This window comes from Pelodiscus sinensis, chromosome 4 (genome assembly GCF_052426305.1).
Source record: "Pelodiscus sinensis isolate ZL-2025 chromosome 4, ASM5242630v1, whole genome shotgun sequence".
NCBI classification, from domain to species: domain Eukaryota; kingdom Metazoa; phylum Chordata; order Testudines; family Trionychidae; genus Pelodiscus; species Pelodiscus sinensis.
The window spans coordinates 8,114,702-8,132,252 of record NC_143055.1 but is presented as its reverse complement, the minus strand read 5'-3'; the positions used below and the strand labels follow the sequence as shown (position 1 = coordinate 8,132,252).

At 49.1% G+C, this 17,551-nt stretch overlaps 1 protein-coding gene across 4 annotated transcripts in view; it reads left to right on the top strand.

Moving 5' to 3' along the window:
• RNF24 (ring finger protein 24) overlaps nucleotides 1-17,551 on the top strand; it is a 74,945-nt gene extending 57,394 nt beyond the window's left edge. For all 4 annotated transcript variants that reach the window (XM_075930981.2, XM_006139209.5, XM_006139207.5 and 1 more), the window contains exons 5-6: nucleotides 6,527-6,606; nucleotides 11,297-17,551. In XM_075930981.2, the coding sequence (XP_075787096.1) occupies nucleotides 6,527-6,606; nucleotides 11,297-11,435 (219 nt within the window). In that variant the 3' untranslated portion in view covers nucleotides 11,436-17,551. The remainder of the gene's footprint in view (nucleotides 1-6,526; nucleotides 6,607-11,296) is intronic.

Here is a 17,551-nt window from a genome sequence, read left to right as displayed (position 1 = left end):
GCCTGGCTTCATAGGTCATGTTCTCTAGACCTTTAATCATTCTTGTCGCTCTTCTCTGTACCCTTTCCAATTTCTCCACATCTTTCTTGAAATGTGGTGCCCAGAACTGGACACAGTACTCCAGCTGAGGCCTAACTAGTGCAGAGTAGAGCGGCAGAATGACTTCACGAGTTTTGCTTACAACACACCTGTTGATACAACCTAGAATCATATTTGCTTTTTTTGCAACAGCATCACACTGTTGACTCATATTCAACTTGTGGTCCACTATGACCCCTAGATCCCTTTCCGCCATGCTCCTTCCTAGACAGTCGCTTCCCATCTTGTATGTATGGAACTGATTGTTCCTTCCTAAGTGGAGCACTTTGCATTTCTCTTTATTAAACCTCATCCTGTTTACCTCTGACCATTTCTCTAACTTGCTACGGTCATTTTGAATTATGTCCCTATCCTCCAAAGACGTTGCAACCCCACCCAGTTTGGTATCATCTGCATCAGATGTGGAGGTGTATGTTGGAATGGGTTCAAATTGTATTGGGCTCTGGTGTGATTGCTACTGGAATGCTGTGTCCAGTTTTGGTGTGCACAATCGAACAAGTTGGTTGTTAGATTAGAGAAGGCTCCCAGAAAAGCCACGAGAGTGATTAAAGGATTGGAAATCTTGCTTTGTGGTGGAAAAACTTAAGGAGCTGAACCTATTTCATTCAGCAAAGAGAAGGCTACGAGGCTACAAGATGACAATCTGTGAGCACAAATGCAGGGAACAAAAACTTGGTAGCAGGGCTTCTCAGTCTAGCAGGCAGTGGCATAACAAGTGTTGATGTCTGGAAGCGTAAGCTAGGCAAATTGAGACTTGAAAAGAGGTGTAAAGAGTAGATGATCACAGTGGTCCCTTCTGGCTTTAAAATCTATGTGCTTCTAGCCATAGATTGGACTCTAGCTTAAACCTGACACCGGGAAATAACTAGTGATTTCTTTGTCTGGGATTATAGCCTAAGTAAACACGTGTGTTGACTTCTGGGGTCTATATCCTGGTTGACGTTTCTTAAGAAATGAAACTTAAACCACCAGGAAATATCGGTGTGTCAAGTCAAAAGTACGAAGCAGGATGCACTGCCCTTTGGGATGCTCCTGCAAGGGCAAGTGACATCTTCACCTCCACTGCCCTGCTGTGGATGTTGAGCCTCATGCAAGGTGACAATATTAACAAACCAACAAAATCGCTGCTGCCAGCTTTATGCCTTGTAAACAATTCTTCCCATGTAAAACTTACCCTCGAGGGCTCCCAGCTGCCCTAAGGATTAATGCCCCGCAGAGTTTTTTTTTCTTTTGGTTTACACCAGAGTTTGGTGGAGAAATACATGAAACTTGGTTCAGATGTCTATTTTAGTTCTGTTTGAAAGGTTTAAATAAAAAACCTGGCCTGCTGCACAGATGCAGAAAATTTGGGGGGGCGCAAATCTGAGTTAAACTATCATTTGGCAGATGAGTTGATTTGTCTGAGGAAAAAAACCCCAGTTTTTAAGAAATTTTAAGAAAAAAATTTTTACTCTCTGAATCTGGAAAGTCTCATAGAATCCATGGGCTGGAAGAGACCTCAGGAGGTCATCAAGTCTAGCCCCCTGCCCAAGGCAGGACCAATCGCAACTAAATCAACCCAGCCAGGGCTTTGTCAAGCCAAGACTTAAAAACCTCTAGGGATGGAGATTCTACCCCTTCCCTAGGGAACCCATCCCAGTGCTTCACCACCCTCCTAGGGAAATAGTTTTTCCTAATATCCAACCTGGACCTCCCCCACTGCAACTTGAGACCATTGCTCCTTGTTCTGCCATCTGTCACCACTGAGAACAGCCTCTCTCCGTCCTCTTTGGATGTCTCCTAAGAGGAAAAGCCGACTCGTCCTTAATTACAGTGATGCTCTTGTGGAGCCTCTGAATGTAAATTGCAGGACATCAGGGAGAAGAGAATTCTGAATTGTAGAAGCTGGCAGGGTGCGCTCACCAGCATGAATCTGACACCACTGCCTTGGGCAGGCCAAAGGAACAACCAGTTACGCAGATGGACTGAAGCAGGACTTGCCAGCAGCTATTTTAAATGAAGAAGTGGTTTATGTATGAAACAAACTCCTATGCCTGGGCAAACTGGCGTGCGGAAGGAATATCCCCCAGGATTGTCTTCGAGATTTGCTGGACGGTCTAAAAAATATTCCCCCACCCCTTCCCAGAAACACCATTTTCTCATCTCTCTTGCTGTTTAGACGTGCAGTAGTAAGCATGAGTCTACTTTATGCAGCAGGCACTTTTAGGCAGGTTTTTACCCCACTTAAAGGCAGGCCTTTTTCCTTGCTCTTTTTCTATGGTCATGCCAGTTGGGGGGGGAGGGGAGCAGCCAGCTCTTCTAAGTGGCATCCTCCATACAATTTGACTTTGCATGGATCATGCCACACCATTTCCAAAAGTACAGGAATACCCAGTGTTTTGGGGGCCTTAACCAGCATGCACCCTTCACTCCATGTGCCCTGCCACTGTGAATTGTTCACGGTGCGCGGTGGGACTGCTTAGTTGCAGGAGGATCTGAGATGCACTTGAGACCATGCCTGGAATAATAATACTCAATTTACACACGGTGCCTCTAGTCTGTAGGACTTACGGCCCTGATGCATGGTTCACTGCCAGGAATCTCTTTACCAGGAAGCTATAGAGGAGCTGAATAAAGTTCAGAGAAGAGCAGCAGAAATAATTACGGGGCTTCAGCACCATGGCTTAGGAAGGAAGAGGCACAGAGCTCAAGTGTTTCTTTCCCTGTATTTCAGAAAAATCTGAAAAGAAACGTCCTGAAAAGCTTCTGGAGAGTGGAGTCGCTGCTCATGATAGGTAGCAGGCATGCACGAGGGAAATGATTCTGTAGAGCCCTTTGATTCCTGGCAGAGTCAAGATTAGAATTTTCTGTAGTGCTGCTTCGCAAGCACAGTGTGTGCTCGCAGTACTGGAGGGGGGGAAAAAAACAGTCTGGATAGAAATCTGGGGCCCTATCCTGAGGGCTTGACTTGGGCAAACCTCCACGGAAGTCTGTGAGAGTTTGTCTGAGCCGCTGCAGGACGCATCTGATCTGCATGGAGAACTTGAGACCGATGACTGGATATAATCAATTGATCCTGCTGCCTTTGAAACGGCAAGGGCAGTCAAGAGCTCCTTGTGTTTCTGCAGCCCTTGCCCTTTCAGTGTGCTGCCCTGGGACAGACTGTCCCTTTGCTAAGCCTTTTGGGAGCGGGGCCATAGCTTTCGGTTATATGAGAACAGTATTAAAATGCAGCACAACCCATTACAGAGCCCTGCATCGCAAATACCAACAGTGCAGCCCCAGGAAAATATCACTTCAGTGAAGAATCAGAGGCAAAAGGAATTGGGAGCATGACAAATTGGTTAGACGGAACCTGTGATTCCGACTAAAAAAATCAGAATGTGTTCCTCCTACAAGCGCTTCAGATAAGGATCTTCAGCCAACTTTCACCAGCTTCAGTCAACTCCAGTTTGACTTGTATTTCAAGAGATGTAACATTCTGTTTGCTTGTGTTTTCTGCATAAGCATCAGGGCTGGGAAAGGCAGGAGGTGATCATTGTAGATACTGCTTCTGTAGCTTTTTACATAGGCAAAACCCTGTGCAGGCTTTCACCACCCTTTCTAGCGCTCTGTGATGGAGAGGAGAATTATCCCTGTTCTGCAGGTGGGGAAACTTGGGCAGAGAGGTTAAGTGAGTTGCCCAAGGTGACCAAGTTGACAGAGTCAGGATTAGAATTTAGGAGTTACTGGCTCCAAGCGTTATGCTTCTAGACCATGGGCCTTTTGAGTTTGTACTCTAAGTTTTTCTCTTTTACAAGACATTTCTGCATTAGCCTCATGAAAGCAAATAACTCAGAAGGCCCACATCTGCCCTGGGCCACCTGCCATGTTAGCTGATCTAGATATGACTGGTTGGCCATTTTGGATGAATGGGGTCAGACTGCATCCATATCAAACTTAGGGTATAGGCTAGGAGAAAATTTTCTTTCTCCTAGCCATGACCTCATTCCTAATTTTTCATATGGTAAAGATCTAGCCTACAGTGTTATTTCTAAACTTGGGCTAAACCCTGGCCTGCCCGTTTTAAACCTGGTCTGGGCTGACGTGGGTTTAAATCTGGTTTCTAACTAGCTCAGTCTGCTGTAGAAAAGAATAACCCTCTTGTTGGCAAAGCATGGGTATTTGCCATTGGCGTGCAGTCTCCTTGTAGAGCTCTGCTGAGAGAGAGGAACACGGAATAACCGATAACAAAGGAAATCAGACTGGGTTTTCCCTTAGTGGAAATGGGTCAATGTGGAACTAAAAAGAAGGTAGTTACAGAGCAGCAGGGTTGTGAAAGCCCTAATCTTTTCCCTTCTGGTGATCTAATAGAAATGTGGCATGGAGAAGTCCAACTTCAGACCCATCTGCATTATCATGTTGAGAAACCCAAGTACAGCACAGCAGTCCTCGGACTTGCACTGTGCAGTAGAACCTGAGAGTTATGAACTAAGCAGTCAACCACACACCTCACTTGGAAGTAAATAATCAGACATGCCTCCCCCCGCCCCCAAAAAAGATGACTCTAGTAACATACTGAGTTTAAATGTAAACTACTACTAATAAAGGGAAAGCAGCATTTTTTTCTTCTGCATAATAAAGTTTCAAAGGTGTATTAAGTCAGTGTTCAGTTACAGACTTTTGAAAAAACCGCCATAACGTTTTGTTCAGTTTGGAACAACCCCTGTTCCCAAGGGGTTCGTAACTCTGAGGTTCTACTGTCATTCAGATTGAATTATATTTACCTCCTTACAGCCCAATGCTCGGGTCAGCCCTGTCCATGCTACATGACTAAATCGTGTTTTACTATATTAAGGACCCCACCCCAAAAGAAAAGTAGTTTCTAAAGCACGGATGGAAATTCAGTTCTCAAAGAGATATCCATGCCATGAGACACGCCCACTCTTGAATTACGAGTTGCTGAAGAGCTGGTATAACAGGGGTCCTTACAGACTAGAATTGAGGTAATTTGGAAGGTTTCTTTGGGTATCGTGTATAGCACAAGCCCTGGCTAGGTCAGGTATCGGACAGGCATTCCAGGCGGTGCAATGGTACAGAGTAGGACAGAAGTCTGTTTCTTTGGGGCATAACCTTTAGCTAGTCACTTTTGAAAGTCAAATGGAGCACTAACAAACGCCTGAGTGCTACTGCTTCTCTGGCACCGTTCCCATAGGTCTGTGGCGCCGTTCTGCAAGAGCATATTCTGCTGGGCTGATTGATTAGCTCTCTTGAAATATCCTGGATCGAGGAGCCTGTTGCCAGAGAGATGTGGCGGCTATTGGCAGTCACCTTCAAAAGCTCAATGAAGAGCTAGTGACAACCATGCGGGAGTGAACGTTTTACACAGAGGACTTTTAAACCAAGGTCGTGTCACAAGGATGGGGAAAAGGGCTATTGGGTTGTCTACATAGACTGCCCATCTGTCTGACCATCCTCAGCCTTAAAACGTAGTGAGCTGTGTTGGGGTGATTAGAGCCCTGTCTCTTGTACTAAATGCAGAGGCTGTGAAACTCTTTGATTTGGATTAACAGGTTGGATTAACGAAGCTCGTCACCTAGCTCTGAAACACGTCGCTGTTCCAAACTCAGATTGGTCCAGGCATGGTTACCCAGCTGAATCTCATGGAATGGGTTCCACACTGCACAGAACACTTGCTATTCTCTTGTACTCTCTCTGGGATTACCTATGCTATGGGAAAAACATTGAAGGGAAACTTAGCCCTGCAAGAAGGCAGCAATACCAGAGCTGTGTCCAAACGTCAAGGCAGCAGGTTCACTGTGCCCGTGTCTGCACTACAAAATTATGTCAGCCTAACTTATGTCGGCATAGAGCCATGTCAGCTATTAAATTGCCTGCGATCTTGTCTCCTTGTGCCGGTGCACGTGTATCGATTGTATTGTTAGTGTGGGACGTTGTGGGATACCTGCTGAAAGCCCTGACCAATCAACATAAGCAATGCAGTGTCTGTGTTGACGCTGCCTTGACGTAGGTTGACTCTACACCATTTAGGGAAGTAGTGTTACTAAATCGGCACAGAGAGGCACATAACATCGGCGGGGCCAAATTGAAGTGAAGACCCTTCCAAATGTAGGTCAATGCAAGGCAGTTAATGTCGATCTAATTGTGTAGCATAGACCAGGCCTGCATTTTCCCCTACAATATTTTTGTTAGGATCACAAGTGAATCGCGTAACCCATTTTCACTGAGGTGTATTTTGTACAAGGCAGAGTCTCAGTGAGGCCATTTGACAAATCTGCATCCCTGATGACACAAGATGAACCTGTTCTTTTAAACGCCTGAACGCTAGTCAAGAGAGTAGTTTCCTGGAGAGGTTGCTTGGGGGAATGTTTCCATTGGTTTAGCCTTACCTACTGAGTGTGTGTTCCGGCCACTGATGGCATTCGCTGTCTGCTTTCTCACCTTTCAGATCTGTGCCGTTTGTCTGGAGGAATTCAAGCCCAAAGACGAATTGGGAATCTGTCCATGTAAACATGCCTTCCACAGAAAGTAAGTGCAGAGCTACCCGTCGGTACAAAAGACCAGAGTGATGTTTACAAAAGCCTCCCAAGTCTCTTGGAAACACTGGCAGGGAGATGTAATTGATGGCCTCTGAATTACAAAGGCTTCTATTGTATACATCTGCCTGTGCTGTGTTCTGAAGGATTAACAAATGCTGCTACTCTTCAGTAAGGCCTCATTTACTGTGTTAAGTTGAGCGGTGTTGACGAAAGCTTTGGAGAGCTAGTCACAGTTGCCTTGAGAGTTGGTGGGAAAAGGAGCCTTGCGTTCAATGGAGAGGCTAGTGTTCTCCCAAAGTCACTTGGGTTCGATAGTCTAGGGTTCTAGGTGGCAGCCGTGGCTGTGAACCGCACGATGCAGTTAAACCTGCCTGTGGCGGGCCTTGGTTTTAAAAGCACAGCTCACTGCAATATGGAATGCTGACAACAAAGCTGGGCATGTCAAGTGGGACAGGCAGGCTTTCCTGGAGAACTTGGAAAGGAGCAAGGACACTTGGCAGAGGGTACATAAAGCTTTTGAAAGCATATGGGGAACATGAAGTGTGGCACGGGTAGGGGAAACAGAGAACTCGATGTGACTGGGTCAGACCAGATGGCTATAGGAGAGTGCTCCAAGGCAGCCCTAGATTGAGTAGGTCTCTGTTCTCTGGATAAACCGGCGGGGCTGGCCTAGAACCAGCAGGAACGTTCCAGAATCAATCTGGACAGTCAAGGCCAGTTGGAACACCTGGAGCCAATTAGGAGCCTTCCAGAGCTAAGGGAGTCAGGCTAATCAGAACACCTGGGGCCAATCCAGAAGCAGGTGGGACTGGTTTGAAAGGACTCCCCTTCTGCTAGGTCAGACGTGCATGAGGAGCAGGGAAGGAGCCAAAGTTCTGAGAGTGAGAGGTGTCTGAGTGAGAGCTGGGAACTGCAAGTCAGGCAGAGTGCCCTGGAGGAGCGGGACATGCTCAGGTACCAGAGGAAAGGTGCTGGGAGGGATGCTTTGAGGGAAGTGGCCCAAGAGCAGAACAAACCCCATCAGTTGCCACTGCCTTAGGGTCACAGGGCCGGAACCAGAGAAGTGAGCAGGCCTGGGTACTCCCCAACCATCCCCCCACCACTGCAGTGTCTGTTCGTGGGTAGGGAGACTAGAACCATAGAGGGGTTTCATCTCCTATTAGGGACTAGCCTGTGACGAATGTGGCTCAGTAGACTGACCCTTGCCCCAAAAAAGGGAGGCTGCGTGGAGGGTCAAGCAAGCCTCTGAGGCTGGACACGATCGGCCAGAAATGCAGGACCCTTGAGCACTGCCAGAGCTCTGCCATATCGAGATACGCTTGGGTGAGGAGCAAGGAAGGGCTGTAGGAGGAGAGGGAGGTGAGAATGGAGGCATGCCGAGTTAAATAGTTGGAACAGAAATGCGTAAGGCGTGGGAAGGTGGTGAAGGGACTTGAGCAGGAGGAGAGATGCAATCAGAATTGCCAGTAGCCTCTTCGGCAGGCTGGATTGGGGGAGTGGAGTGTAGTGAGACCAGAGAGGAGGATGCTTAGTGATTGGGGTGACCAGGTGGGAAGATCTGAACCCAGGTCTTAGCCGTAAGGCTAGCAATGAAATAAATACTAGCACCGGAACGCCGCTGTCCTGGTAACTTGTAGGTTATGTATTAGTCTTGTATCGTCTGCAAGTGTGGGAGAGGGAGGGGCCGTGGCTGGCTTCCAAATTCCACCGCAGCCACCTCTCCCTGGAGAGAGGCCAGCGGGCTCACTAGAACGATTGGGCTGGAACGTTCTGATTTAGTCCTGAACTTCTCACCCTGCAACACACACTAAAATCTCACAGAGGGATAGCTGAGTTATCGGTAACTTTAAAAACAACGAGTAGTCCTGTGGCAGCTTAGAGCAGGAGTGGGCAATCATTTTTGATGGGGGTCGGGGGTACTACAAGATTTTGGAAAGTGGTCGAGGGCCGCACTCTTCCATGATATTAATAGAGGAGGTGCGGGGTCTGGGATGGAGGTTGGGTGCAGAAGGGAGCTCGCAGTAAGAGATTGGGGTGCAGGAGGGAGAGTGGGGTCTGGGAGGGAGTTTGGGTGAAGGAGGCAGTTGTGACCTAGAGGAGAGGACTGAGTGCAGGGTTTTGGGATGTGACCTACAGCAGGAGTGTGCAACCCTTTTGCATTCGCGACCCCCGGACCCAATAAAAGGGGTCCAGAAAAATTTTCGTTGAGCCAAAAAAAAAATGTAATTACCGCTCCACTCCCGCCACTCCCCCCAACCCCTGGTGCATGTATGGGTGCCAAGCCAGGAAAAGAAAATACTGGCCGACCTGGATCAAGGCACTGTGACCCCCAAGGGGATCGCAACCCACGAGTTGCGCACCACTGACCTAGAGCAGGGGGCTGGGGTGCAGGGGGTTGGGATGTGACCTAGGGTAGGAAGGTAGTGTGATCTGGGGCAGGAGATTGGGGTGCCAGATCTGGGAGGGATTATGGGTGTAAGAGAGGGGCAGAGGGCTTGGTTATGTGGAGGGGCTGGGGTTCCAGAGGCAGGCTCTGGCCAAGAGACTGACCAGCCACCAGCCCAGTCAGCCTGCCCTGCCTGCCTACAGAGATAAATGCTTGCAGAGCTTAAAACGTTTCTCGGCCTGCCTGCACAGCCACGTGCTGGTGTGAATAACTGGAGGGGAGGGGGATGCCTGGTGCTTCATGTGCTGCCTCTTATTCAAACAGGCAGCTCCCCATTGGTCAGTTTCTGGCCAGAAACTGGCCAATGGGATTGTGCTGAGGGTGGGGGCAGCACCTGAAGCTTTCCCCCCTCCCTTCTGAGCTCACAGTTTTTAAAGAGAAACCGCTCCGCAGCTGCTTTTCTGAGCGGTGTGCAGGGCAAACAGTGGAGCCTGCCTGGGGCTCCCTGCTGCGACCACGGGCCAGATCCAGTGGTTTGGCGGGCCGGATTTGGCCTGCAGGAGGTGTTTTGCCCAGGCCTGCCTTAGAGACTGAGCAAAATATATAGAGAGAGAGAGAGGAAAAAAAATATCATGAGCTTTTGTGGGCAGAACCCACTTCCTCAGATGAGCCTGAGTGAAGGAAATAAAGGGGGGACCCTCACAATTTATAACAGAAAAAGAAGGGAAGTACCTGTCAGTTGTAGTGCTGGTGTAAGAAAAGCAGGTTTTATAATGGGCCATCTAGTTCAAGTCTTTGTTCAAGCCAGGGGAAACTGTCAAATTGTCATATAAAGGTCAATTCCTCACTCTGACTCTGAAGTTGGCTTGTGAAATTCCTGTGTAGAAGAATGGCCACTTTTAAACCCATTAATGAGTGCCCAGGCAGGTTAAAATGTTCCCCTATGGCAGAGCTACTCAACACGTGGCCCATTTGTTTGCGGCCCGCGAGGCAGTTTGGGTTTACGCGGGGCTGAACACATAGCCCGCGGGTGGGATCCTTTGAACATGGCCTCTTTTGGGAACACGCTCCACAATGGCGAGTCAATATAACCGTCTTCTGTAGATATGTGCTTTAGTAGTTAAACTCCTGGACTGTCATTGCTCATTAAAAGTGCTCTCATATCAGTGGAAATTGGGTAAATATTGCATTGCAATAATATCAGCAGAACTGACTTAAATGGGGCCTGTGTGTTGTGTAATCTTACCTTAATCTTTGGCCCGTCAGAGTGAAAGAAGCTATTTGCATATATTTGCATATATATTTGCATGTATATGCAACCACACTTAAGTTGCGACCTTCGGCATGTGCTTGTGAGTATCGTTGCGGTCCCCGGGGCTTCCAAAGTTGAGTAGCCCTGCCCTACAGGTTTCTGTACGTTACCATTTCTAGTATCTGATTTGTATCCGTTAATCGTTCGTACACACAGAAACCTGTAGGGAAACATTTTAACCTGCCTGGGCACTCATTAATGGGCACGTACCCTGCTCCACATGCCTTGGCTTTATGTGCGTGTCACGTTAGTAATATTGGTAGGAACAAAACGACACTGATGGAAAGCAATGGAATCTGGCAGCCTTGCACGTGGGCAAAGGTAAACAAAACGTCTCGCAGGCCACACACCGAACCCTGATGGGCTGCAGTTGTGCAAGGCTGGTTTGGAAGCTATTGTCAGGATGTGGGTTTGCTTGTAGGGCACTCACTCTTGAAAAGAAAGCAAAAGTTGCAGGAGCGAGAAACCACCGTAATCCATCCCAGCACTCTTAACAGCCAACCCAATTCAGCAGAATCTGGCACGTTAAAGTGCCGGTTTTTATTTTGCATCGGAGGAGGGAGTCTTTGGCTGAGGTGATTTCTGACCAGTTCCAGTACAGAGATGGCCTAGCAATTTTCCTGCTGCAAAAACGCCTCTTGGCTGTATACAGCTGGCTGTACATGCAGATCAGAAGAGGGATTTTAAAATGAACTAAAATGCTGGAGGGAGAAATGTACTTAACAGGATGAAAATGGCAGAGGGTTGGGGGGCAGGAATGTGGGGCTCGATTCTAGCTTGGTCTCTGACTCTCTGAATATGAGTAAGTCATTTAATGTAGCTCGGTGTCCACAGCTTGAACAGGGAGATGATGGTTTCTACCTCCAAAAGGCTGAGAGAATTAATGTTTGGCAGGTGACCAGAGGCGGCGGGGGACAGAAGTGTACCAAGTATGTGTTCCAATTCTGTGTGAATGAACGTGTCCTTTTCCTTTGTTCCCAGGTGCCTCATTAAGTGGTTGGAGGTGCGAAAAGTGTGTCCACTCTGCAACATGCCCGTCCTACAGCTGGCACAGCTCCATAATAAGCAGGACCATGGGCCTCCACAGGGACCCTTGCCAGGGGCTGAGAACATTGTATAGCTTCTCCCACACAAAGAACTCTTCCATCGCAAAAAACATCACCAGGCGTAAACCCGGGGACTTCTCCAGAGACTCTCAGATCTCTGAATCTCTCGCTTTCGGCCTTGGTGCATCTGCCAGGATTCCCTTTGTCTCGTGAAGAGCTCCCACAATGCACTTTAGGGGACGGAGCCAGATGCTTGGACGTCAGAACAACCAAAGCAATATGCCGCCTGCGCAGCCGGAAGACAGAGGGCGGCCGCCTGCCGAGGCGTTTGGGTTATTTGAGAGCACTTAGATCGACCCGGTCGCCAATATTACACTGGTGCCTGTTTCCGGCTAGCTGACTAGATGGTGTGCCGAGAAAGAAGGACAGTGTTCCAAGTATAATCAGAAAACGTATGAGGCAAAGTCAAGACCCAGGCCAAGGTGCCTTGAAGGGCAGCTCTTATGCTGGCAGGGTGTATCTTCCCATCTCAAGACGACAAAACCAACCTCCCCCCGCCCCGCCCCACCTTTAAAAACTGCCTTCCCAAGGCCAAACCCAGCCTGAAGTGCGAGTGGCCGAAGAAACGAGCAGGGGCAGGGCTTTATGTTGTTCCTTTAAGAAGGTTTTTCCCGAAGCTGTGGCATGACTGAGAGGTTTACATTTTGACAATGTCCTGTTAGCATGGGCAGCACTAGACAAGTCTCAGCGACCTCCGAAAGACTGCAGGTGCATAAGCCCCTTGGGTGCCGTTGTTCCAGGGGAAGGCTTGCAGGTGTCGGTGCATCTGTCCAGGCGAGAAATTGGGTCACGCCAATGGCCTGATTGTTTTGGGGGGAACTGAGCCCCCACACCTCCCCAGTCTTCATCTCTGAAAATCAACCCTTCCGTGGCCCTAGAGGAGCAGTGGGGTTGGAGCTGCTCTGGAGAACTTTCGTTGCCCCGAAGGGAGCCCCCGGGTGTTTTGGAAAGCGATAGAATGGTTGCCTGCCAAGCTGGCTTTGGACACAGGCACTGCAAACTACTCAACAGCCATCCATGTGTCCTTGTTTTCCTCTGCAGTATGAAAGCCCCTTTAAATGGCTCAAGCTTGCCCAAGACCCAGCACTTACACAACTTACACTTCCTTTCTCGTGTAGTTGGGGAAGCTTGCTGGCTGTGCACAGCCTCGCTCTCCCACACGCCCTCCTGTCTGCCCCATTGCACTCTCAAAGGGCTGATTTCAACTTTGTGGTAGACGGGCCCAAGTCCACTACGTTCAGCAGTGTTGTTGTCTCTTACCCCGGTGACAACCTTGACCATCGCATGTTTCTTCCTCTCGGCTCAGAGCTAGAGCGCGGTACCATAGAGAGAGCCCTGCGTGGATACAAAATCGGTATCTGCCTCCCCATCTGCCATAATGATCCGCAGATATCCAAAACCCGCAGCTGTAAAGCGGATATCTGCAGGTTAGGTCTCTGATTTCTAGCTCCACTTAGACGCTACCAAATGTCCTGAATTAGACCAATAGTAAACAGTACAGAGGCAGCTGGACCAGAGAGGAATTCTCCTTAAATGTACGTAGCTGGCCCTTGTCTCAGAGAAGGGAAATGCACTTATTGCTGCTCTTTCTCCGCCTAGGCACGTGCCTGTGTGCTTATTGTCTGCTGTCACGCAGCCCCTTGAGAGACTCAGAGCAGATCCTCTGGTTCCTGAACAGTGTTGCCTTTGCTGCCCTGTCCAATCCAGTTTCTATCTCATCGAGTCCTTTTGTCTTCTAAGCATGGCTTTCTAATGGCCACATCCTGCTGCCATTGTTCTCAGTGGAAAAACCCCCTTGGCTTCTGTGGCATCAAGATAGGGACATCAGAGGGGGAAGATTCACATACTCTCGTGCTCGCTGCGCTGACTTTGCAGCCTGCATTTTGCGTGCAGAGCATATTGTGACGGGAGGCGAGGGGGAGCCAGGTGTATTTGTTTGGGAATGTGAACCCGGCCCTGCACCCTTGGCTCACTCACGCCTCTTGGTTACCTGCATGCAGGTATTTGCATGAGCTGTGAATTGCTGGATAGTTCTACGGGGGAGCCTTCCAGCGGCCTTTGGAGAGAAGGGTGGGTTGTGAACCTCCACCGTGCGCCTCTTTGCCCGCCGCGAACATCACAGTCGGGTAACCTGACTAGAAAGGGCCCGAGTGCTGTTCTTTCCCTTTCCTCAATCCGCACCATGCTGGTAGTAGTCGGCAGCAGGAGTAAAGCAGCGTGAGGTGTCTTTGCCCTTCGTTCCCTTCACAGCGCTATGGCGCTGGACCGCACCAGCACTACTCTAGGCATGTTGACTGATTGGGGGGAAGGGGGGCAAAGGGAGCACTTACCCTGGGCGCTTTCAATTGCTCCTGGAGCAGTGCGCTATGGGTGGCCTTTAGGGCTGCCTGGGAAGGTGGGGGGTTCTGCATGGCACACTCCAGGCAACACTGAGCCCCCGGGGAGGGAAGTGATGCACCATGTTCTGGGTAGCACTGAGGGCTGGCTGCCTGGGGGTGCAGAGCAGGCCTGCCCCCCCCCCCCCCGCCTTGCCCATGGCCCTGGCGAGGCTGTTTGCGTCACTGGAGACCACAGACTCTCCCCAGCAACCCTTGTTGACTTACCTCTCAGCCTAACATATGCATTTCTCATGTGCCTACACAACAATTTAGGTCAGACTTGAAAACAAAAATCTCCAGGATATTGTATCCAGTCCTGCTGTCGCTAAAGTCTATGGGGAGCTTTTGCCACAGGCTTCACTCGGAGCAGGATCAGATCCGTATTGTCTGTCTTGTATTAAGCGCACCCTTCCTGACCCCCTGCGCCCCCCGCGCATTGACCCTCTCTGTGCACTTTTATTATGTTGCCACAACCGTTTTCTGGGTCATTCAGAAGACTGTGTCCTGAACGTGGTGTGTGTGAAGTTCTTCCCTAGGCCAATAGGTATCTTAGATTGTACTCTGCGTGGAACAAGGGTTTGGATTTGAGTGATGAACATACATTGACAGGGCTGGCTTAGTTTCTTCCCTGCTGTCTCCTGGCTGTGCTGATAAAACTTGCATTTTGTTTTGGTTAGGAATCCCAAAAGCTCCAGAGCTGTATCTCTTTGAAGATAATCATGTGCGATTCCTGTATTTTCTTGCGCCCTGGAAAAGCAGCCAGCCTGCTTGTAGCTCATCCTACGTGCCTCTGCCCAAGAAAATCTGAATTCCTTCCCTGAACATAGGCCTCTTTGAGGATGCCCATGAGAAAGTGGCGGCTTTGGTCACCACATCACAGTAAATGAAAGTGGCTTATAGGCGGGTCTCTGGCAACATACACTCTAGAGTCAGTGTGTCTCCATTCCTGTGGCTGGATTAGAATTTAGTATGAATTCTGTGAGGCTTGCTTGCACAGTTCCTGATCCTTCCAGGTTTTCAGTGCTCAGAGCTTCTGTAGAAAGCCCTGGAGTTTGCCCAAGGACAGTTTGCTGGATCAGCACTAAGAATTTTTTCTGATGGCTCAGTTGGTTGGAAATTGGGTTGAGCAAAAAGCTTCATGTCCAGGAAGGAATCTAGCCGAGGTCGGCAGTGTCTGAAAGTCGTGGCCACGTGGTCGTGGTTGAATGATCTGCAAGTTGCCGGTGTCACACCATTAGCATCTGGTCTCTCCTTGCCCAGAGACGTCATCTCATTGGGTACTCTTAGTGGGAATCAGAGTAGCAAGGCTGAGCAATGGGCGGTTCTCCTTTCTAGGGGTGTCTCTTCAAAGCAGGGACACAGGCGACTTCGAGATGCTGTTTGCAGGAGCCCTGTCTGTCCTCGGTACAGATCTTCGGTCTCCAGAGTTTCGAGCTAAAATTAGTTTTGGAGAATTTCCTGAAACTAAACTTGTCTCTGGTTCTCAGCAGCATATCAAGTTACAAGCAAACTTGAAGCCATCCTCTGATGGGGCCCCAAATCCCATCGGGGCGGGTAAGCCTACAGATATAGAGAATAACGTCAGCAGAGCAAATATAAAACCGGAGGGAGGGGAATTAAAACCCTCTCGCAGAAGCTGCTCTGAATTGGTGCCATGTGAAATGTCCTCTCAGATGGCCAGAGGAATTCCCTGCACTTGCCTGGTGTGCTGTCAGTCCGTGAGACTTGTCTTCCTCCTGTTCGTGCCATCTAGCTCGCACTCAGGTTCACCTCGCTGACGTTTACGAAGGTGGTTTGCCAGTGCTCCTGTGCAAGCGGCACAACACCACCTGGTATATCCGTCTGGTATCTCCAGAGCAATTGACTACCTCGAGAGAGCCATTCCGTGTCCTAAATGTCAGAGGTACCTGCTATAAGTGTGCGGTGCTGTGTCATACCCACCCCCCCGGGCATACCAACGTGTGGTCCTCTCTCCAGTTCCCAGCTCTGGATGCTGCCGAATGGCACTGCGGCTATCGAGCTGACTTACCGTTTGTTTCACATTTGCCTGGTGGTTTGGATGGGTGCCCCCAAAAGTTGCCCTAGATCCCTACAAACTCAGCACTTCCTGGGGAGACAGCGACCCGGGCTGGTGGGTGGAATTCGGCTAAAATTCACAGGAACCACATTCCTGTCTGGTAAGATTCCCTCTCCCGGTCCCATTAGTCAAAAATATTTGTCTGACAAGCCCACCCACAGCTCCAGTTCGCTTCAGTGGGATTGTGCAGGACTGGCGCCTCTCAAGACCAACCCAAGGCCCATTCAGCCTTCGGATGAAAGTAGAAGTTCTTATGGCAGATGCAATTGTATCTCCTTTGATTGAACAGTCCCTTCGTATATGCACCTCCTAACCAGCATCCCTTCCTCTAGTATTTACCCTTAACTCCCACAAGGTAACAGAAGGCCACTAATTTTAGCAGGTTAGATGTGATCAGTTCCTGATTGTATTTTTGTATCTTAACGCAGACAAGAGAACGCCCCACCTCTCTTGCTCCTGGGTATTCCCTACTAGTTTGCTCCTTCTCTTCCAAGTGCACGATGGGTGCAAAATTTCATTCCCACAAGCAGAGAGGACAGGATCTCTGTGAATGGCCAGGCCTTGGGGCCAACTCCTTTTGTGACACGAGGCCTCCATTGTTGCACTAGGAAAGCCACACCTTGCGGCAAAGAAGGCTCCAGTGCAGCTGTATTGGCTCTGCCATGCGCCTGTGTCTCGGGTCCCCTTGGAAAGCTGCCTGTTTGCCTGGCTCTTCCGGGAAAAGCGAAGCCACTTTCCGTCAGCGCGCGAGTGTGTGGCCATAAACCAGGTTGCCCTGACCAGAGCGTTTGTAGTGCTGGTGGATTCTGAGGTATGATCGGCTTTCATTGACCGTATGAGGGGATGGAGCTGCAGGGCCTAGCTGGGTGTCCTCCTCCTCCATGTGTCTTCCTCCTCTTGGGGAAGGCTCATGTCCCCCTTGCTTTTGGGGAGCCCCGTATTGAGCTCTTTGCCAGTGGAGGGTGGGTCTCTCTGTCCTCTCACCCCGTGTAAATCTGGAGTAATTCTACCACCGCCAGTGGATTTACCCCAGGGTGAGATCAGAGTCCAGCGCCATGCCTCTGGGGCTCACTCGTATTGCTCAGTCTCTTTGGGTGTGAATGGAAGGAGCAGGGTGTTAGTTGTGGCCCAAACCCTGCTCTTACTGAGGGGTTTCTCTTTTTTCCTTCAGTATTTGCAACTCTCCCTTTGGAAAGGGTGCAAGAAAGGGGTCGTTCAGTATTACACTGTACAGGCTTTTTCTAACAGCAGAGTAGACTGTTCTTCCCAGTCCTTCAGGAATGGGGATAAAGTTTCCCATAACCAATTAGTCTGTGTGTTTTGATAGCATCAATGTCCGACTGGTCAAATGCTAGCGATTAGTTCTTGCGGTTAGGCCATCAAGGGTTTTGGGTTGGGGAGGGAGGGGTTCCCCGTCTCTGTAAATACCGTGTGACTCCTAAGATGTTTATGAAGCTTGGAGCCTCTGGGTTCATAGACATGTTTGTACACTAAGAATTCTGCAGCAGAATATTTTTTAAAACATTCGCTGGTTTTTTTTGTAAGCTATATTTTTGTATATTTAATTGCTATTTTAAAATTCTAATGCATCTTTTTTGCTAATCACACTATTGTTACGAACAGAGAATTTGCATGTGATTTGACTTGAAATGTAAATAAATGCAGATTTTGGAAA